The 21,404-nt window shown below is 42.3% G+C and overlaps 2 protein-coding genes across 3 annotated transcripts; one reads left to right on the forward strand and one right to left on the reverse strand.

Annotated features, from left to right (window-relative positions):
- The first annotated feature begins 1,200 nt into the window (after window positions 1-1,200).
- On the forward strand, window positions 1,201-13,303 carry shc3 (SHC (Src homology 2 domain containing) transforming protein 3). Of its 2 annotated transcripts, XR_015067781.1 has the most exons (15): window positions 1,201-1,289; window positions 2,272-2,491; window positions 3,470-4,498; window positions 6,303-6,373; window positions 6,795-6,858; window positions 8,397-8,516; window positions 8,639-8,692; window positions 8,770-8,821; window positions 9,105-9,234; window positions 9,388-9,535; window positions 9,612-9,705; window positions 9,836-10,006; window positions 10,069-10,376; window positions 10,470-10,663; window positions 12,402-13,303. XR_015067781.1 is itself a non-coding variant. In XM_085926622.1 (14 exons), exons 3-14 carry the CDS (start codon window positions 3,980-3,982, stop codon window positions 10,596-10,598), a joined length of 1,860 nt encoding a protein of 619 aa, XP_085782748.1. In that variant the 5' UTR covers window positions 1,201-1,289; window positions 2,272-2,491; window positions 3,470-3,979; the 3' UTR covers window positions 10,599-13,303. The 2 variants fall into 2 exon arrangements, 1 of the variants encoding a protein (XP_085782748.1); XM_085926622.1 differs by having other exon boundaries at window positions 10,470-13,303.
- Window positions 13,304-14,306: 1,003 nt separating this feature from the next.
- Window positions 14,307-15,692, reverse strand: s1pr3b (sphingosine-1-phosphate receptor 3b). Its single transcript, XM_085926295.1, has 2 exons — window positions 15,653-15,692; window positions 14,307-15,496 (listed from the first exon to the last, which is right to left on the reverse strand). Exon 2 carries the CDS (start codon window positions 15,462-15,464, stop codon window positions 14,307-14,309), a length of 1,158 nt encoding a protein of 385 aa, XP_085782421.1. The 5' UTR covers window positions 15,465-15,496; window positions 15,653-15,692.
- Window positions 15,693-21,404: the final 5,712 nt, after the last annotated feature.

Here is a 21,404-nt window from a genome sequence, read left to right on the forward strand (position 1 = left end):
GGTTAAATAAAAAAAAACATACTATTTTAGCAGCACCTTAGTGACAGGTTCTGTAGTATTTGATCCACTAAATGTCAATTTTTTTCTCTAGTGGCCCTTAATCTCCTCTTGGATAGTCAGTCTCCATATGCTGAAAAGCAAATATTGTGTGGAGACCTTTGTTGTGTTGTGTTTTGTCAGTGGGACTTTGCCCATGTTCATGAGTTCACCGCAGCATGACCTTAGCATTTTCCCACAAATCTTGCCATTACAGTACAAAAAAGCAGCAATGCTCAGCATGTAAAATCATCTGGCGAATGGCCGTAGGGCTGCAGTGTGGTCATCTACAGCCATACGTTTCTTGTTTCCAAAGCTCATTCTACCTCTTTGTCCACGCCACAGGAAAGCTGTGATGGCCACTGAACGCTGCCTAAAGGCCATAAAGCATCAGTTTACAATTGGAGATGGAGGAACCCGTGCCTCTCCCCCCACCCCAATTTTTGGGGAGACTTGAGAGCTGAGAGGTCCAAGTTAAAGGAGTTTTTTGTGGGACACGATAAACAAATTACTGGATTTGCGATGAATGCACTGGGACTACAAAAATGGAGGAAAAGGCTCTATGGAATTATCTTGGTGTGATTTATGTATTTGTATGCTGCATTAAAAACAAACAAACAAACAAACAAACAAACAAACAAACAAACAAACAAACGAATAATTAAAGAAACAAGTAAATAAATATAGTTTACAGCAGCATTCAAACATAGCAGGTGTCACTGACTTTCTTTTCCATGTGCCTTGAATGCAGGAATAAAAGAAACTTTAATTTGTGTTTGTGCTACTTATGCCCCCCTTTTTTGTCTATGTGCGACTTCTCTGTGTAATGCTGTTCTGGCGCCCTCTTGCGTCCAGATATAAAATGACAGGTACAACATAATTTTACTTTTTTTTTTTTACTGTTATTATTATTATTACAAAGACACGTGCACATTTTGCATCAATTGTACTGCATTGACCTTCTTCCTGCCTATAATTTATTTTCATCTTATATTGACCAATTCCTATTTAATTGACCCTAACGAAAAGCTACAATTTCATTTATTTTCGGCTTTTAAGCATTTGTTTCCCCTCACATTTAGTCTTGTAACTACAGGTAAATGGAATCGTATATACTACATTTCAAAACAATTTTTAACAAGCGGAAAAATCGGGAAAGAGGCACCTTTTTGTTCCCACTCAAACTGACTTATGATTGGTTAATCGTTGTCTCGTGTCCGAGGGTAGGCCATGGCTGCTTCGTGCCAGAACAGGTGAGGACGTCACCGCTAATCTTTTTAATTGTTTGGTCTGTACATATATTTATCTCAGAATTATGGATTTTTAAATCACATGGGAATATATATGTGTCATAATTGTATTGTGGTAGAACATTATCTGTGTATTTGACTCTCAACAATCATGACGCGCTTTGTGAAGCTGATCATGGCGCAGACTCCATTAACGTCACTGTGGAGCCCTCACAAGTACGTCTACAAGAACAAACACCGATGACTCCATCTCATTAGTGGCCCACGTATGAGCCTTTTCTCCATTAGTTTTAAGTCTTACTGCGGTAACTGCGCTAACATGGGACCTTGGGAAATGTGCATTGGTCTGCCCGCACCCCCCAAAGAAACCCGCAAATCCTTGAATTTTGCGGAAAGTAATCCAAACCAAATCTTTTTTTCTTGAGGAGGGAATGCATTTATTGACATGTTTTTGTTTGCATCGAAAAATCACCCTACCATTGAATGGGGCCTCCCCATTTGTGTTGTAGGTGAGCAAGAATCAATCCCAAAAGTCATTACATAGAGAAAAAAAACATTTGCATTCACACCTATAGACAATTTGGACTCTTTAATAAGCATCATATATTTTGGGAAGTATGAAAGCAACATAGAAACGCCACCGAGATTCAAACCCAGAACCTTTTGACTGCTCACTCAAGAAAAAGAAAAAAGCAATAAAGATAAATATAGTCACATCTAATTAAAAATCCACAGCAGCACACGCTCTTGTCCTCCCCCACACACTGTAGATTCTTAATTAAATGCTCTCTCGAATGTTGAATTGAAAACAGTAAGCTAATAAGAATGGTTACAGGCAAGATCATTTCAGAAGGAGAAGTGGGTGCAGTTCTACTGTTGTGTGTTGCATGGATGTTTTTCTTTACATTCATGATTCGAACTTATTTGAAAAAAATCAACATATGTAATCTGATGTTTGGAAGATAATATTGTTTTGCTTTTATAGTGAGAAATAAGACCGGTCCTCACCTGCCCTGGCTGGGAATGGTTTCTCCCACTATCCTGCAAGCCTTCCCTGAATGAGTCATCCAGCCAAGCGCTCATTGGACGGGAGCGCGCCGTCCCGAGGGATTGCCTTGCAGTAACGGTGGCGAGGCAGCAGCGGCGGCGGCGGCGGCGGCAGCAGCAGCGGTGGAGCGGCCTTGCTTCCATTCACAGAAACATTGGTATGCCAACCTGCTATTTCATTCACAGCCAGGACTATGAACATTGCCTTTTGTCCCTTCCAATCCTCTTTCTTTTTTTGCTCTTAAATTAGACCCCCCCCCACACCCCTCCCTTTTGTTTCAGAGGGGAGAAGGCAGGTTTTTTTTTTTTTTCCCTGCCTTCTATATTTGCCATGTTGGGGAGGGAGACTGCAGTGCGAAATGCAGCAGTGAGAGAGAGCGGAAGCTGCTCATGAATGAGCGTCGCTCTCTCCCGTTCTAGAAGGCTAGAGGACATTTTTTACATGAATGGTCTGTGTTTGTGTATGCACGCTTCCTTTCCTGCTGCCACGGTGAGGGCAGATGCTTCATCATCACCAGCAGTGGTGCCGCTGAGACTGTCCTTTGCGCTTCTTTTTTCTTTTTTTTTTTTTCTCCCTCTCTTCATTGACTCATCCTCGTGTTGAGGAAAATGACGTCCATAGCGGATTTATTTGGGTTGTATCACCCTCATCGCTGCAGTTGCCTTGTTTGAGCTCCTAGCGCTCAATTTCAGATTTCAGATTATGATGGGGAGCCACGTTTGATTTTAGTAATGGATTTTTTAAAGTGTTGACGAATGTAGTTTAGGCAAATAATGTCCTTTTAATTGGGTTTTATGTACGTCCTCTGAAGTGAGTGTTTTATTAGCTGGAAAGCAGTTTATGGCTATCACCTCATAAGAAATATTTTGTTTAAAACACAATATTTCATGATATTGCACAATTACGTTCTAGAATGAATTCAAACAATTCCCAATAGATGATCAAGCTACCTCATGTTATTCCATCCACATATAGATGTTTGAAAAAATAAATTGTTAAATAAACAACAGCTAAATTGAAACTTGAGTACATTAAACAGCTGGAGGATTTTACTAACAGATTGTTTCTAGAGTGCTGTAAGTGGGAGATTTTTTTTTTTCTCTCTCTCCCCTCTGTGCCTCCCTCCCTCCAACAGGAAGTGATTTGCAGTGTTCAGCAAGCCTTTTGTTGAGAAGGTTTTCTCACATCAGTGAGTCATGCTCCAGCTCTGAGCCGGCAGCAGCTAGGCAGGAAGGCAGCAGCCAGCCATTGCCATTCTGTCATCGTCACCTTCGCCGCAATTTGTGGATTTTTGCTTCTTTTTTGGGAGCCGGAGAAATCGTTGTTGGAAGCAGCAGCGGCAGCTGAAGCATCACCAGTGGAAACCACCACAACAACCTCTCCATCCTCCTCTGCTTCGTTTCCATGGATTTCCGCCGTGTTTCTCTCTCTTGACTGCATCGAAGCGCCGGATTTTAGCGATCGGCAAATCGAGAGAGGTGGCCTGCCGTTGCTCCGAAACGTTTGCCACCGGCGCCGACGTCTCCACCGTCGCCACGTCTGCTGCTGCTGCTGCTGCCATGTTACAGGAGAGGGTAATCATCGCGGCAAGGAGGCGGGCGGTGCGTGTCGCTTGAGGCGCCGTGAGAGAGAAGAGGCGAAGGGTATGCTTCACCGCACCAAATACAACCGCTTCAGGAATGAGTCGGTGACGTCCGTCGATGACATCGTCCACGGCCTGTCCATGAACCCCAAGGTGTCGGCCAGCCCCGAGACGCCTTACGCTCCCCCGGCTGACGTCCAGCCCCCGGCCACCGCCGCCGCCGGCCACGACCACTCGGACGATGGCGGTACGCCCCTGTGCACCCTCATCAACAAGGTGTCCAACCTGAAGTTCAGCAACTCCAGCAGCTTGCTCGGCATCAAGGGGCTGCCCTCGGCAGTCAAGGACCTGGCAGTGGCCAAGCTGCAGGGTGGCGGCGCTTCGAGCCCCGGCGTGGCGGCGGCCTGCCTGCCAACGCCGGAGCCTGCCGCCGGCATGAGCAAGAAGAGCAGACCGGACGAGCTTCCACCCGCCGGTGAGGACTGGAACCCCGGCTGCGGCGGACCTGTGGGCAAACCTTTCAGAGGGTGGCTGCACTCCAGTGAGAAGATCTCCGGACCAGGAGTGACATACATTGTTAAGGTAGGTAGGTGGTGAATGTTGCTCATCCATTTTTCTGGCATCCACAATCATGAAAAAAATGAGGTGAAAAGCAGACTACACCCCGGATTGCTCACCAGTCATGATAAAAAAAATAAATAAAAAAAATCACCCTCAAATCCATCCATTCTCTATTTTGCCAGTCAGGTTTTGGTTTGTGTGGCTAACAGGTGCTGGAAAGGCAAAATAGAACATGATACAATATTTTTTCTAATAATGGGGCGTACATGACACAATCGTGTCAAATCAACTGAGAAAGAAAAATCATCCAATGAAATATTTTATGTGAATATGATGATAGCACGCCTAATAATTATCAATAGCTTGTTACAGATCTATAGTTCGGCTGTATAGTATTGGAAGAAATACATCACGGGCCTAAATTGTAGCCATTCAGTGGCAAAGCTTCACGAAGCACTACATTTCTAATGCACCTGGTTGACTCATCATCAGCCACCATATCAGGAAAGCCTCTTGTAGAAGGTCATCTGTGGGTGATAGCTTCGCCCTCTGTGTAGTGCTTTCGTAACCATGCCGACATCTTTATTCCCCCGTGTGCTGTGGCAGTATTAGCTGAACAGCAGGGGCGAGGGGGGGGAAGAAAGAAAAAAAAAAGATGCAGCGTCTTATGTCAACGGCAAGCATACATCATTTGGAAGAAGCACACGTTGGCGCTGAGCTATGAATGTCATCATGCCGCCAATGAGTCACCGGCGGGACTGATGATGCCGATGTGTGAAGTGAATGCAAAATGTGATGTATGGGCTTTCTTTTTTTTTTTTTTTTTTTTTTCAATATAAATGTTTTTTCTTATTTGAACGGGCAGCATAAGAGAACAAGTGACAAATTGTCACACAAAGTGTGCGTGTGCTGCGCCGCGTTAACCGTATTAAGGCCAGTCAGCGTCAATAAATGCGTCTACCATTTTGGACTTTGGGTCCTGTGAGTTTAACGTCGCTTCAAATTAGCATCACATGGTTGCCCCTTTCACCCATCATGTGCCATTAGTCCCAATGGACATTGATCTCCTTCACAACATGCACGTCAATGAATTATGGCAGACTTTCACAGCTCAGTACCCCAAATCTGGCCCGAACTTTGAAAATACATCACGACTAGTCCTATCATGATCATATCTCAGATTATTTATTCTTTTAGTTGATCATAAAATCGCCCACCGTCGTGTGTACCGATACCTTGAAATAAGTTTATGCGATACCTGGTATTTTTATTCATGTTATACAGATTTGTAAATCTGAAAAAAAAAAACACTTTTATTCAAAGAAATTGATCTTTTTTAAAGGGTTGTATATGTGCCGACAAGCACACTCCTCTTGCCGCCAATTCCTTAATGATCTTGTTTCCTTAGCTTTTGGCGAGGATAATGGCTAAATAAAGCGGCAAGGGGCGGAGGAAATTTTTTTGTTTTTTTTTTTGTTTACAGACCTGACAATGAATGCAACGCTCACCATCAGCACAAAGTGTTCCCGGCTTGTGCTCTGTGTGAGTAGGTGGCTGCTAATGAAGAGGATTACAGGAGGATCTCATGAGGCGTAGTAGTAACATGGCAAAATTTGCTTTTCTCTCAATACTTTGTTTTCCATTTTGGGCTGCAACTTTCTCTCCATCGTGGTTGTGTTCAATATAAAATGCACGGGCTCTTCTATGAAACAACTAAATGAGTAAACTGGATGTTATTTCTTGTGCTTTGAGACACTTTTGACATCATTGTTGATGCTTTTGTTATGTCAAGTTTTGCTAACCCCTTTGTGTTACTTCTTTCCAGTATCTGGGTTGCATTGAAGTTCTTCGATCAATGAGATCTTTAGATTTCACCACGCGATCTCAAATAACAAGGTGAGTCAATGTTTTAATTTTAGATCTTCACCTGTTACGGCTGGACGTTACGTGGCGTCACCGATGATAATGATTGGTTACAATTCGAACCTTTTCAAGTCCTGCTTTGTTTTCACGCCGTGTCGCGGGCGCCTCTATTTATATCGGTGCAACTATTGAACGGCAAGTTGACAGTGATTCGCTTTGTGCCATGTCTACTTTTCTGCTTCACTTGCAATGATGTCAGCCGATAAGGCGGCGCACTCGTCGCCTCTCTGCTTTGGAGAATGCTCGCAAACGTGGAAATTACATTCTCTGTCCTTGAAACTATTTTCGGTGACTTATTGACAATATTGTTGCTGTGACTGTTGCAAATTTTTCGAATAATATTATTATGACTACTACATCATATTCATATATGATTGTCTCTCGAACCCTCCAGGGAGGCTATCAGCTTGGTTTGTGAGGCTGTTCCAGGCACCAAAAGTGCTCTGCGGAAGCGAAAGGTATGTAGGCGGGCAAAAGGACAGCAAGGGTGGGGTAGGGGGGGGGTTCAGGTTTAAAGAGACGGATGAGCTACACAGTGAAAGACGTGGGGAAGGCAAAAGGAGGAGGAAGCCAAAAAGTGTTGTATAGGGCATAGGTGTCAAACTCAAGGCCCGAAGGCCAGATATGGCTCCCCACATAATTTTATGTGGCCCGTGAAGACAAATTTTGCATTGACTTTGTGTCATTACTAGTATTACAAATTGTTTTCACTTTTTAAAAAAATAGGCGTTTGCAATTTTGATTACCATTTTTTTTTTAATAGTTGAACAATTTTTACTCTGATTTCAAAACTAGTTATTCATCAGTTACTGTATATATATACGGTATATAGAAGACATTGACAATCATAATGGCCCTCCGAGGGAAACTGACTCCAATGCGGCCCACGACAAAAATGAGTTTGACATCCCTGGTAGAGTATGGAAGGCCCGGAAGTAGCGATGTCAAAATTAATCGATTAATCGACAACAAATCGATGAGCAAATTATGTGCCGTGTAGGGATTTGTGTTTTTTTAAATAAAGATTGTCCAAATCTTCTGATTTCAGGCGATTACAAGTAATAATAGTCTTTTTCCTCTTGTCCTTCATTAAAGCAGACCGATCTATCTTTTGCGTTTAATCAGACATTTGCAAACATCTGCTTTTACTTTGGAAAACAATGATAATAATATAAATAATAGATAATATAAATAATAACAAATAAACATAATTGGTTGATAAGCAGTAATAGAGAACAACACTTTAAGTGCACTAATGCAGAAAAATTGTATCTGATGATTCAATCAATCAGTGGAATAATCAATCAAATAATCGATTGTAAAAATCTTCGATAGTGACGTCCGTGAACAGAAGCAGCGAGGAAGGCAAAAAGGGGGGCCGAGAGCATGGGAGGTAGTCACGTATGCAAATAAAATGTTGGCGGAGGGGAAGAAAAAAACAACAACATCATTATATATTCATTTAGAGTCTATTCATAGCATCACTTTTCCTGCGCGTCGTCTTCCTTCCATCCATCCTGGCCGGAGACGGACAGATAACATGTCCTGTTAACGAGAGCGGGGAAATGATGAGACGCCGTCTGTACGTGCGCGTGTGTGTGTGCGCACACGCGTGTGGCATGTTGCCTCCCATGCTGCATTCATTGCACACGGCTTCTCAATGACTCACACAGCACACGCGCTTTCTACGCCGACCTGCATTCTATAGCCCTCGTTCAAACGCCAGCGTAGATTAAAAAAAACAAAACGCAACGCTATTTCCTCTATTTCATGTTATTTCACTTCCGTTCACGTTATTTGGGTCGTGGCCGAGAGGAATAACAAGCGCGCTGCAATGACGTCATCTGGAACGCTTTTGGCTAATTTGATCCACCCTTCTATTCGATCATATCAACATCATCAGTTCACAGTCGCCCGTCATTAGTCACAGCATGTCCCCCGCCCACCACCACCACCACCACCACCACCTTCTAATTGTATTTTTATTTTGTGTCAGCCACCATCCAAAGCTCTGTCCAGCATCTTGGGGAAGAGCAATCTGCAGTTTGCCGGCATGTCGATCAACTTGAACATCTCCACCAGTAGCCTCAACCTAATGACGCCAGACTGCAAACAAGTAAGCCGGGAAATTGGTACAGAGCGCCAAGAATTTGGAAAATAGGACGACATTCGTAGTCATTCCCCTTGGCTCTTATTGTTTACAAACAATCCAACTGCTGTGTTTTTTTTATTGTGCAGATCATAGCCAATCATCACATGCAGTCCATCTCCTTCGCATCCGGTGGAGACCCCGTAAGTATCACGCAAACACATATGTGTGTCAAAATTGTTACAATACACATCTTAGAACAATTTTGTTTGTCTTTCAGGACACAACGGACTTTGTTGCCTATGTGGCCAAAGATCCTGTTAACAGAAGAGGTATGAATTAAGTCCTTTAGCTAATTATTTAATTCATTCATTTTTGTCCTGGGTTCTACATGAACTGTGTCTCAATAACCCAAGGCCATTATGTGACTGTTTGGCCCATTCAGACCAAATATAAAGATGCTAAATTTGATGCAAAGATGCTAAATGTGAAATAATCACATTTGAAATGTATTATAGTGAATATACGGGCCAGTGCTGGTTCTGGCGATGCCACCGCAACATGGCTCATGGTGACCCAAAAGGCTTCATGTCGGATCCTGCTGTTTCTCCCTAGCGTGTCACATCCTGGAGTGTTCGGACGGGCTGGCCCAAGACGTCATCGGCACCATCGGCCAGGCCTTTGACCTTCGCTTCCAGCAGTACATGCAGTGTCCTTCCAGCAAGCCTTCCGCCACACATGATAGGTGAGTACCTTCAGTCTGTTCACACCTCCATCGGGACATGGCAAATATGCAAATTTGGCATCAAATGTGTGTGTAACTCACTTTAACAAAGAGATACAGTTCAAGTATATTCTAGTATGGGACGGACTGATACAAGTATGTACTTGTGCATAGGGTGCTCAATGTGGAGGAGTTGCCGTGGACAGAGGAGGAGGAAGAATCTGCAGAACATCCATATTACAACAACATCCCCGGGAAGATGCCGCCCCCCGGAGGCTTCATCGACACGCGGCTGACCAATCAGAACGCAGACGGAAGCCAGGTACGTTACTTTGTAGAAGCCCAACGGCAGACCGACAGTTCCAAACATAGCAAAATGCAGATCTTCTACCTTTTAGATGGGCTCAAACTCTGTGGATCAGAACTATTACCAAGGGCGACATTGTGGGGAAAACTGGACAGAGGAGAGAAAGTCTACCTTCATACAACAAGGTAGTCATTTTTTTTTTTTCACATTTAGTTTTTCATTTTGTCATCACTTGTACAATTCTGTAACGCTAATGCATGAAGCCAAAGAAAAAGACTGATGTTAAATTTGGTGAGTTTTGACTATCCTCTCCAGGGTCCTTGGATATAAGCAGTGAAAGCAAAGGTCCGCCGACAAAAACGGGCGAGATGCCCACGTACATGAACACCCAGCAGATCGACGAGCAGGTCTTGGCGGCGCTGCAGGCCGAGGCGGAGCATGTGACCAAGGCAAGGGAGAATCCCCTGACGGATCTCTTTGACATGAGTAAGTCCTTCATAGTGGCTCCAAAAAACCTGCAATTATTTAAATGATTTTTTTTTGTGCAGAACCCTTCGAGGACGCCATCCAGGCGCAGCCGCAAGCGCCCTCGCAGGTGTCAACGCTGCACAAGGCGACGTCAGTGGACAACTCCAGCCCGCTGCTGGCGCGCTCCATCGCTTTCCGGGCGCAGGAGGAGCTGGAGGGCCAAGGGTGGTACCGCGGCAAGATGAGCCGGCGCGACGCCGAAAAGCTGCTGCATGACGACGGCGACTTCCTGGTGCGCAGGAGCGCCACCAACCCGGGCTCTTACGTGCTCACCGGCATGCACAATGGTATCGCCAAACACTTGTTGCTGGTGGACCCGGAAGGCACGGTGAGCCTCACCAAAAAATCCAAATCATCCAGCCATTTTCTGTTACACCCTGCACTGGTTGACAAAACTAAAATCCGTCTTTTTATTTTCAAGGTTCGGACGAAAGATCACGTGTTCGACAGCATTAGCCACCTGATTGGCCATCACCGTGATAACAACCTGCCAATCGTGTCAGCCGGGAGCGAACTGTGTCTGCTGCAGCCAGTCGTATGGAAGCAGTAATTGCGCCCCCGTGTGGATACGGGAAGCTCTGAACTTTCCTTCCTGCTGTCTCAGAAACTTGACGGGTGAGGGAAGCTGCTAAAAAAAAAAAAGTTTTTAGCCCGGGTGACGCTGAAAAAAACAAAAGAATATTTATTATAGAACTGTTATTTTATCGTGACAACTGAAATGCTATATTTTTGCGAAGACACAGTATAGGACACCCACGATATATTGATTTGGTGTTTCAAACGATATGATACGATACCTTCTTGTAGTTTAGACAAATCAAACCTCGACGAGGCGCGGACCAGAATATTTTAGAGTATGAGAGCTACAAATTTTACGTTTTGTCTGCCAAGCACAACCACATTTCTACTGAGAAACAAAACAAACCCGCCAGAGCCCCAAACTCAAGAGCTATTCATAAAGAAGGAAGATCTGAGTGCGTAAAAAAAAAAAAAATTCGATTTTTTTTTTTTTCTCTGAATATTATGTTGTTTTTCCAAAGAGACCCTAATAATACTCCTTCTTATGTTGTCTCACTGACTTCTAGAAATCGTAAAGTTGACGGCCTTTATCTTTGGCTTTTATGTGCCAACACTGTAAAATAATGCCGCATTAATTCGCACAATTTGGGTTCTTTTGTACGTATTAGTGATTGGTTTGGGGGGGGGGGGCTTTGTTGACATTGTTTTGAACACTACTGTTTGAATGTCCACACGTAAATAGTACAATCACAGCGACTTCATTTGCTTTGTCACCAAAGACACAGAAGTAAAAAAAGCAGGCCCTCCTCTAGGTGTCAGCAGTCTTTTTTTTACTTAGCCTCATTTCCTCACAATAGTAGCAACATCATTTCTCAGCCCGTTTATTCATAGCAAATGGATGCGTTCAAGTGCAGTCAAACCAAAATCAGCATGCGTTTTGATCAGTGGGTTTTGATGAGACCGATGCAATGTAATGCCTGTATTTTTGCTGCAAGAGAGCGTGTACAATGCATATTTGTCACATAACACAAACACTCAACAGAATTGAGCGGTGTCGAGGGGGGGGGGGTCTACAATCTGGAGCAAGTTTAGCGTAAGAATTTCCGAGAGAAATCGTCAAAATTGGCCACATTGATCACTTTTTAATGTATATTTAAATGATTTACATTTGTGTTATTTTTAACCCAAAATAAATACAAATAATATGCAGGTGCATCTCCATAATGTAGAATAATTTGCCATTGAAAACAAATATACAGTGGCTATAAATTGCCTGTTTAAATGTCAGGTTTTTGTGATGAGGTTTTTTTTGTCATCTAGAAAACGTGGCATTTAAAGCGTGTTGACTTTGTATCTGCTGTATATGTTTTAGACAAAAATATTACGAAATAATTGTTTAGGAGGGTTTCGCCCTCTTTTCAAACGTATTAGTTTCCTATTATAGACTGGCCTGCTGTTTTTTTCATTCTCCCCTTATTTTTTATCCACTCCCATCGAAAGGTGTGCAACTTTCAAACATGCTAATTCTGCATCAGAAAATCTCATTTTTCGTTTTGCTTTCTCAAATCATTTTCAGAGACATGGAAAAAAATACAAAGATTTTTTTTTAATTATTAATAATTCATGGTAACTGACCTTGATATTGAAAGAGACGGCCTAATCATGTTCTAATAATGAAAACTATACTACTTGAAATGGACAGTGACAATTTGAGAGGGAACAAAAACATCTACAATAAGAAACTGAAGGTAAATAATAGCGGTGATTTCTGTTGATGAAAATGTGCCTTTTCTTTGTACAAACTACTGGATGTGATTTTTTTCCTTCTTCAAAGTGCAATAGGTTATGTTCAATATGGAGCATGCCTGTTCTCCACTTGTGGACCTCGTGTTTTGGCCCTGCTGCGTATTGCTGCTCGACACCTCCCTCCCTCCCTCACTTGTTATTATTGTTATTATATACCTGGAGTGTAAATTTAAGAATCCCCCCCATGCTATACAAGTAGAAACACAAGAGTTGACTATTTTTTGAATGGTAAATGGGGAAAGTGAGAGCAACGAGGACATAAAAACAAAAAGTCCAGATGTTTACAGATTTAATCTTTTGGTTGTATGGGTTTCACATTATTCTGTATGACTGTTGGCAATAAAATCGTGAATGTGTAGAATTTCGGCTTTCTAGTAGTATATTTACCTTTTTTAAAAACGGTTCATTTTACTTTAAAATTGCAATTTACGTTTATACTGGTTTTTATGCAATGAATATTTCCTGTACCATTTAATTTCTGCTACTTATGGTTTCTTTTTAATATTGCACGCTTCAATGTTGATAAGTTGGTGATCAATAGTACTTTTTGTTACTTTTAAACTTTTCAATTCTATTAATAGCTGTAAATTTTGTCTGTTTTGATTTACATTAAATGTTGTATTGTATTTATGACCCTATTTAAATACATTATTTTATTCGATTGTATAATATACATTAATTTTATTTTATCTGGAAATGTTTTCCATTTTTATCAGGCCCCAGACCCCCAATATTGTTTTCATGCAATTTTAATGTAACATCCTTAACCTTGAATATTTTTATTTTGACAAACCACATTGCAAGTGATGTGGAGTTTATTTTGAAGAGGATGACCCTGAGTGCATCGCAGGGACAGTTCGTGACCGCTGCCCACATGAGGTAACAGCCACAGTTTTACGCTTCACATCCACGTAAAAAAAAAAAAAAAAAATCATGCCTCTCAAAAGTGTAACTTCATGCTTTCAAAGGTAATTTGATTTTATAATATAATAGTTTATCCATCATTTACTTCCTTCAACAACCAGCAGGTGGCACCCTGGCATCATGTCTTTGATTACTGCAGCTCCTTTCATTCAAGCATGAGATGCTGTTGAGTTGTGCAGTCACAGTTAGTGCAGAAAGAATATAATAAATAGGTTGTGATCGTTTCAAACAATCACGACAATAATGCTACATTAAGATTATTGGAAGATGCTGATATTGGTTCCTTTAAGTCTTATACATGTAAAACTGCGTTTACACTGTAGTTCTTAATGCTCTGAATAGAGTCCCATTTAGTGTTGGTTAATGGCAAAACGACAGACAAAAACAGATGAGACATCATCATCCGGCAAGAACTTAATCTGGCCGTGTACACTGCAGTATTTGATTCAGAGCTGATTTGAATCAGTCAGCTTGATATTCGCCATAATTCCTGATTTGTATTTGACGTTCTGGGATCATTGTATGCGCTTTTCCCGCTACTTTTCAGTAGACTGTCTATATCTGATCAATCCTGTTTACACTACAGTCACATTCGCAACTATCTGATTCTGAATTCAGATCTGAGGCTATCCGGTGTCACGATCTGACATGCATGCATACATGCATTTACACTGCAATCAAATGATTTGAATTCCCCTGGAATCTAAACCTAATTCTGATTGGATCAGAGAATGTCATAGTCTGATTGTTGGTGTTTTTCCGAAGATTGAAATTGGAATTGAGTCTCCTTCAGCAAGTAGTGTCTATCATAAGATATTTTCTATTGCAGTGGCCCAGAACCTCTTCTGGACTTTTTCCAAAGGTCCCATTTCTAGACGTTGCATTGTTTATCCTGATTTGGATAGGATGTGCCTCACAGTTAATGTGTCTTTCAAGGAATTGAACGTTGTAGTCACTTAGCGGGTCAAATCCGGAGGTCACGGTGTCACGACCGCTCTTGCCTGGCCTCTCACTCGTTCCCGTCATTCTGGAGGAAGTTGTCAGCAGCATCAGCACCGCTCGGCCCCGCAACCACTGACACCTTCCCGAGTTCAGAGTCCGCCTCCACGTCCGGCCCCGCCTGCCTGCTGCCTTGCTGGTTGTGGTTGTTCTGGCTACTCCACGACTTGCTCCGGCTCCGACTAGCCTCCAGACATTGCCTGTTCCCGCTGCCCGGCGTCGACGTTTTGCCCCGATAGCAAAGACAGCAAGCCAAGCCCAGGAAAGCCCGTCTCATCTCGCGGCTGGCCAGCGTGTATATGACGGGATTCATGGCCGAGTTGAGCACGGCCAACCCGATGAACCAGTCGGCCTTGTAAAGGATGGGACAACGATGACGCTGCTCGCAGGCCACGTCCACCAGGAGCAGCACGAAAATGGGCGTCCAGCAGGCGATGAAGACACCCACCACGATAATGACGGTACGTAGCAGTGACATGGCGTGCTCTGAATTACTATGCTTGCTCACCTTGCGGCTACTGGACTTAACCAAGATGTAGATGCGTCCGTAAAGCACCGACATAGCCAGGAGCAGCACCATGAAGACGGTGATGCAGAAAGCTACGTACTTCTTGGAGTACAGCGGCAGAACGGTGGAGCAGTCCGGGAGGTCGCCCAGGCAGTTCCATCCCAGGATGGGAAGCGCCCCAAAGGAGATGGCGATCAACCAGCACGTGCCGATGAGAAGGAAGACCCTGTAGTTCTTGTTGGAGTCATAAGGCCTCATTTTGATCATGGTCAGGTGGCGCTCGATGGCGATGGCCAGAAGACTGAAGATGGAGGCGCCCAACGCCACGAACATACTGCCCTCGCGCACAAACCAAAGGGCGGGCGACAGGTGCAAGGTCCTGTCGCCGGACAGGAGCAGGTTGACCAGGTACGCCACGCCGGCAAGCATGTCACACAGCGCCAAGTTGCCGATGAAGTAATACATGCGGTTGTGGAAGCGGTGGTTCCGCCAGATGGCCACCAACACTGTCAGGTTCTCCAGCACGATGAAGCCGCACACCACCAGGAACAAGAGTGTCTTAGTGTCGGGGGTCCCCACGCCGGCATTGGCATCCACGCTGGGCCGGTGGTCCAGCTTGCCCGTGTAGTTGTAGTGCAGGTAGATGCGAGGATCAATCATTTTGAAGTCCGAGGGGTCTGTTGCTCGTTCCTCTAGGAGGAGGACACGCCAAAAGAAGTGATGGTTCCACTCAGATGCCTTTTTCCACTTCCTGTTTGCTCAACGCATGCAGCAAGCTTTGAAGGCTTGGCGTATGGCCGTGCAAGAGTGTAAATTAAAAACAGACACATGGAGTCGAGCAGACTTACCAGGAGGACTTTGGGGGCTTCAGTAGATCCAAATATGAAGTACAAACATGTCATTTAGCTTGAGTTTCACTTCTTGCAAATCAGAGTCCCCATAGACAAACTTCCCCAAGCTCCTCTTGCTCCGCACCGCGCACACCATCGTCAGCCTCTATTTTTTTCCCTCCTCTAAACTCAAGAGTTGACGTCGGCAGACTGGAAGTCACACCCATCTTCCCTGTGCCCTCCCTTCCTTATCCCCCCCACTTCTCTCCTCCCTCCTCCTCCTTTAGTGCATACATTGTGGTTTGCTTTCATTCATCCTCATATTCTGTCTACCATCAATTGCATGTTTTTTTTATATCTGTATGTCCACCAAATGCCTAATTCCTTATCCATCCATCCATCCATCCATCCATCCATCCATCCATCCATCCATCCATCCATCCATCCATCCATCCATCCATCCATCCATCCATCCATCCATCCATCCATCCATCCATCCATCCATCCATCCATCCATCCATTTAATCAATTGTCAGTATCATACTATACATCCATCCATCCATCCATCCAGCCAGCCAGCCAGCCAGGTCATGTGACACCTTGTTTTTGCTCCACAGCACTCTTGATGACTGGATGACCGCTCCTCTTTCCAACAAGATGGACCAACGTCTACTCATGTAAGTCGCAAGGATTTATAACTTTTCCTTTGTGCTCCACTATGTTTATCTTTTTATTTTTTGCTCGGACCGATCCTGTGACACGGATGACTTCCTGGACACAGACACTCCTACACAAACCGGGCTAGTGGCATACTACTGACTGCCTATGAGGGAAGACATTTTCAGGGAAGGGGCGGGGTATGGGGCAAGCTCATCCTTTGTTTCTGGTCGTCTTGACCTGACCTCATGTCCAGGAAGGATGGGCAGGACCACAGTCCATGATGATAAATATGATGATTCTGATGATGAGATGTAAGATTAGTCAAGGAAAACAAAAAGTAAAAATAATCAAATCATCAAATATAATATAATATAATATAATATAATATAATATAATATAATATTATTAATATTAATAATATTATTAATAATTTAATATAAGATTTTTGTAATATTGCAAATGTAGACATGACATTTCTAGGGCTGCTACTTAATAAGAAACTTTAGAGAACCTTCAGTTTGATGTAGGGTCTTGGTGGGGGTTGGTGGAGCACTGTTGTAATTCAGTGGCATGTTCTAACAGTTTCCCAAAACAAAGCCCAGTTTTTCCCCTCATGTGAGAGCCAATCATGGAATACTTGAATGTGGTTATCAACCAAGAAGAATGTTTGTATGTGCCATTAGCATTGTTAAGAACTCAGAGGACGAATGAGCAAGCAGCTTTTAAGAGAACGAATCTGGTAGCTATCATGGAGCTGGATTAACGGCCATGGTTGGGGAAAAATCCAGAGGCTTTTTCAGCAAAAAATACATCTGCATTTATATCAACGACGCTCCAAGAATGAAACCATCATCAAGCAGGAAGCCATAATGTGTGGTTGTGTGTATTCATAGACTACCACAGAAGAAGAAGATGGGTGGAGGGTTGTACTTTTTTTTTTTCTTTCCCCAGCAGGACCACCCTCACTAAAGCGCTAGCATCTTGGGTTTGGGCTTGTCATCTTCTTCAGCAATTAGAGCGTCACAGCTTGCATCGTTGCTGTCTGTCTGTCTCGCTAGCGCCTTTGATTCCCATCATACGCCAAAGCCATTTGATGTCGCCCTACAAAGCCGCAACCCCATCATTTTGAGAGCAGCGCAGCCTGGCTAGGCCTCGCTTTGCCGCGACCTCACAGCTGGGAAAACCATTCCCGGACTTTTCCACTCCTCAGCTGCAGCCAGAACTTGATATGGTGTGTGTTGGAGTTTATTTGAGTTGCACGACCGCACTGCACAGCCGGCGCTGTTGCAGGAGCTGCTCTTCACAACAGTGCTTGACTTACAAGAGGCAACTCAATTATTTGAGCATTTAGATGGAGGGAGGGAGGGAGTGAGGGACAGACGCATGGATGATTTTTATAATTCATATTAAATTTAAAAAAATAGTCTCTATTTGACCCAGGTACAGATGATCTGCTTTTATAAATTTAGACTTTATATACATTATATACTATAACATACTATGGGTTGATCATGGTCCAGAAGTGTGACATGTGAGGCCAAAAGTGAACTTGTGCAAAATCAGTTAAAAATGATATATGCTTTAAATTAACCCTTCATGCCGTTTGCTATGAATAAATAAAAGTAGTTCACTCAGAACTTTGCAGGAAATTGCTAAATGTTGTGCTCTGCTCTGTTGTCACACGGTCACCACACAGCATATACATTATTATAAAAATATTTACTACTTGTTATCATTTCCGCTTTTGAATATGGGAACAAATGAGAGATGGAGTGGATAGTTCTCCATCATATGGGTTCCGCTTTTACATGGCTGTATGAAAAAAAAGCAAATATTTGCACATGTCAATTTATTGCCAAATGATGGGATGAGCCAATGGGCATGAAAAAGATCTTGGCCCTCACCTCAAAGGCACGAGCATAGAGTATACTTGATTATGAATTATTCAAATGCCGTAAAACAGCGCATCCCCACATACAATATATATAGAGATATAGTATAACTATTATGAAGACATCCATAATTGATTCTAATGCAGCCGTGAAAAGCGAGCACGGCCGGATAAGAAGGAGATAAGGACCTTGGTCTTTAGTGCAATGAGCGCATTGTGTAATGTGTTTGTACAGAAGTGGCTTAAGGGGGGGCCGTGGGGGGATGTTACTCCGGTTTAACCCGTCATTAGAGCAAGAGCGTGGCATCGAAAGGGGGTGGGGGTGGGGAGGGGGGCAGTAGGCACCCTTCATGTGCAATTACATCCAAAGACCGTGCCTTTAATTTCACCCTGTGCATATTTTTTGCACGGCGGTCCCCCAGTGAGTGAATGAGTGAGACGGAGAGTCCCCTCCTTCGCCGTGTGGCTTTGCGGTCGTCATATTTTGGGCCAAGGCAGTTGGGGCCCCTCGAATGTAGCAAAGACGATTACATCAGCTGCTAGTTTGTGCAGCGTGTTTGTAAAGTCCCCTTTTGTAAAAGCTGGGATTTTCGAGATAAATGATACTGACGTGAAATGGGAGGACGAAGGCAAATTAGGCAACTCAGCTGTTTTTTTTGCCTTGTGATGTCGCATCTAAATGTAAATCTCTGTTGCTATAAAGACTTTAGAAGAAGACTGTGTGTGAAAGTAAGATGAAACCAATGCAGTTTTTCACCAGAGGATTATTGTAATTACAGAAGAGCCTTGACTTGATGCAGCTGGGCTAGACATTTTATTTTATCTTTAATGCGGTTATGGCATCTTTTCTAATGATTCACGACATTTGTGTTTTGGAGAAAGTTTTCAAACCAAACAGTCCTTTGATAAAGTCATTTGTCATTCAGATGAAAGATACTTTCTGAAATTGTACTCCGACATAAAGGATATCGTGGAGTCTTTATCTGATAAGTTGGTTAGCTTGTAATAGTTTGCTTTTCTTTTGATTGACTGCAACTACAGATGCTTAGCGTGTGTGTTTGTGTTTGCGAGCTCACTTATTATCAGGCTTCAATGCATTTCTCCTTTAGATCCATTAGCGCTAGTCGTATCGACGTCAAGTCGCCGCTGCCATCCATCTTTAAAATGGACGCATGTCCAAGCACAGGTCAAAGTTTACTCACAGCTAGTTGACATGACCAAGGCTATCTTAACTGAATTTTCATTCCATTATCATGATAATCATGTCTTTAATGCTTAGAAAAGATATGCTCATGTCCATTTGTTTTTGATATAGTTCTTGTCTCCCTGTAGGATCTGAGCACCTTAGCGGAAAAAAATTCGACGTATCTTTTTGTGTTGTCATGGCTCAGAGCTGACCGACTGAAACACAATCCGTTCACTTCCTGTTTGCTTTGGAATCGATAAAGGTGCTCGTCAATTATCCAGGAAATTACTCAGATGCAGCGTAAGGGAGCTGGAAAACATTGTAACGTGATTAAACACAAAAAGGCGGCCGATCATGAGGTGCAAGTGATCACGCATAAAAGGTTTTATCGACATGCACACAATAGTTAGTCCTAAGATTTTGTCCCCCTTAAAACTAACATCATTTTTGTATACATATGTATATAGTGTATATATAGACATACGTAGTATATCGTTTATTTTTATTTTTTTATCAGTTGTATAATTTCATGGCCTCACAGGGTGTCCGGAGTTTGTCTTCTGTAATTGCTAAGCGACCTGACGCCGGAGAATAACAGACAAGATAACACATTGATTGAACAGTCTACATTTTTATTGCGTCTACTATTTGTTTTGTGCAATGTACTGTAGCTTTACTGGAAGCGATTATGGATTAATGCCAGTTATTGTGTCTATGAAAAAACAGGGCACTCTCTGGTCGAAAGGACTTAATGGTATTCTTGGGGCTACTTTATTAACAATAATTGAGTCTAGAAATGGGGGTTATGTCGGCGTTAGTGTAAGGATGCTAATAATTGACTCTTGTTGTAGCTATATATTACAGACATATTACATATTTATAGAATTACTTTAATAATTTTTATTTAATTTTATTTAACGTTTTTTTCATTTATTATTTATCTAACAATTTTTATTTTAATGTCATTTGTATTTAGTATTATGGTGTTTTCATATTTCGTTCTTTTAATGGATTGTCATCTGAATTAGTGGAATTTATGTTTATTGACATTTGAGTTAGTTATATTTGTTGTGAGGAGAGCATTTTAGTTTCTTAAATTCCTTATTTTATATTTAAAGTTAGTGCCATTAAACATTTACACATACCATTAAATACAGTAATTGAACAAGGTCAAGAAATGTAAATTAAAATGTTCAGTATAGTTATTAGCAATTATTTTGCAACGTAAATAAATACTGGCTTTGTATTTATTCATATTAAAGTATCAAAAACTCAACTGATGAAATTTCTGCTACGTTGAAGACGCATGAATGAAGTGTCCCGTGCGTGCGTGTGCGCGTGCGCGTGCATGTCGTTGCATGTTATGTTGGTGCACATCCTCGTAGGAAGTTGAAGGGAACAATGCTCTTCAAGTTTGACGCGCTCTTTTTTAGGACCTCCAGCAGGAAACAGTTTCTAAACAAAAGGCCTAGAAAAACAAGACCAAAAGTACACTAGCAACTTTCCAACATAATCACAGTAAAGCAAAAAGTCGACTGGCAATATGAAGCAAGCATGGGCGCAAAATTGTAACTCTCTTGCGCCACCTTGAGGCACAAATACTCATTAAGCCTGAAGGGCGTGGAAAATGGTAACCATAATATAAAAACAATGGAAAGATAAAACCTCAACATATCATTAAACGTCTTCATTCTACCATTTCAGATTGTTTTGATTTAGAATGGTTGCAATTGCACTGCTTTTCCACTAGATGGTAGAATAACCACACGTAAAAACTCGCTTAATTATCCCGATACATATCGTATTCAAATTATACGGCATTTTAGTCTGGAATATGGTAAACATTATTCATGCGCTAAAAGCTATTTTAGTTTTTGTAATATCATATATGCTATATTACCAATGATCAATCAAGTCAAATGCATTATTATTATTATTATTATTATTATTATTATTATTATAATGATGATGATGATGATGATGATGATGATGATGATGATGATGATGATGATTATAATTATTATTATTATTAT

Source organism: Syngnathus leptorhynchus, chromosome 12 (assembly GCF_054491065.1).
Source record: "Syngnathus leptorhynchus isolate UIUO chromosome 12, UIUO_Slep, whole genome shotgun sequence".
Classification (NCBI taxonomy): domain Eukaryota; kingdom Metazoa; phylum Chordata; class Actinopteri; order Syngnathiformes; family Syngnathidae; genus Syngnathus; species Syngnathus leptorhynchus.

What these genes read in the sequence shown, in the direction of transcription:
- s1pr3b (XM_085926295.1), bottom strand. Translation starts at nt 15,464, where the DNA reads ATGATTGATCCTCGCATCTACCTGCACTACAACTACACGGGCAAGCTG.
- shc3 (XM_085926622.1), top strand. Translation starts at nt 3,980, where the DNA reads ATGCTTCACCGCACCAAATACAACCGCTTCAGGAATGAGTCGGTGACG. An exon ending in GAGTGACATACATTGTTAAG is followed by an intron (nt 4,499 to 6,302) that starts GTAGGTAGGTGG and finishes ACTTCTTTCCAG; the next exon opens with TATCTGGGTTGCATTGAAGT. An exon ending in TCGCATCCGGTGGAGACCCC is followed by an intron (nt 8,693 to 8,769) that starts GTAAGTATCACG and finishes TTTGTCTTTCAG; the next exon opens with GACACAACGGACTTTGTTGC.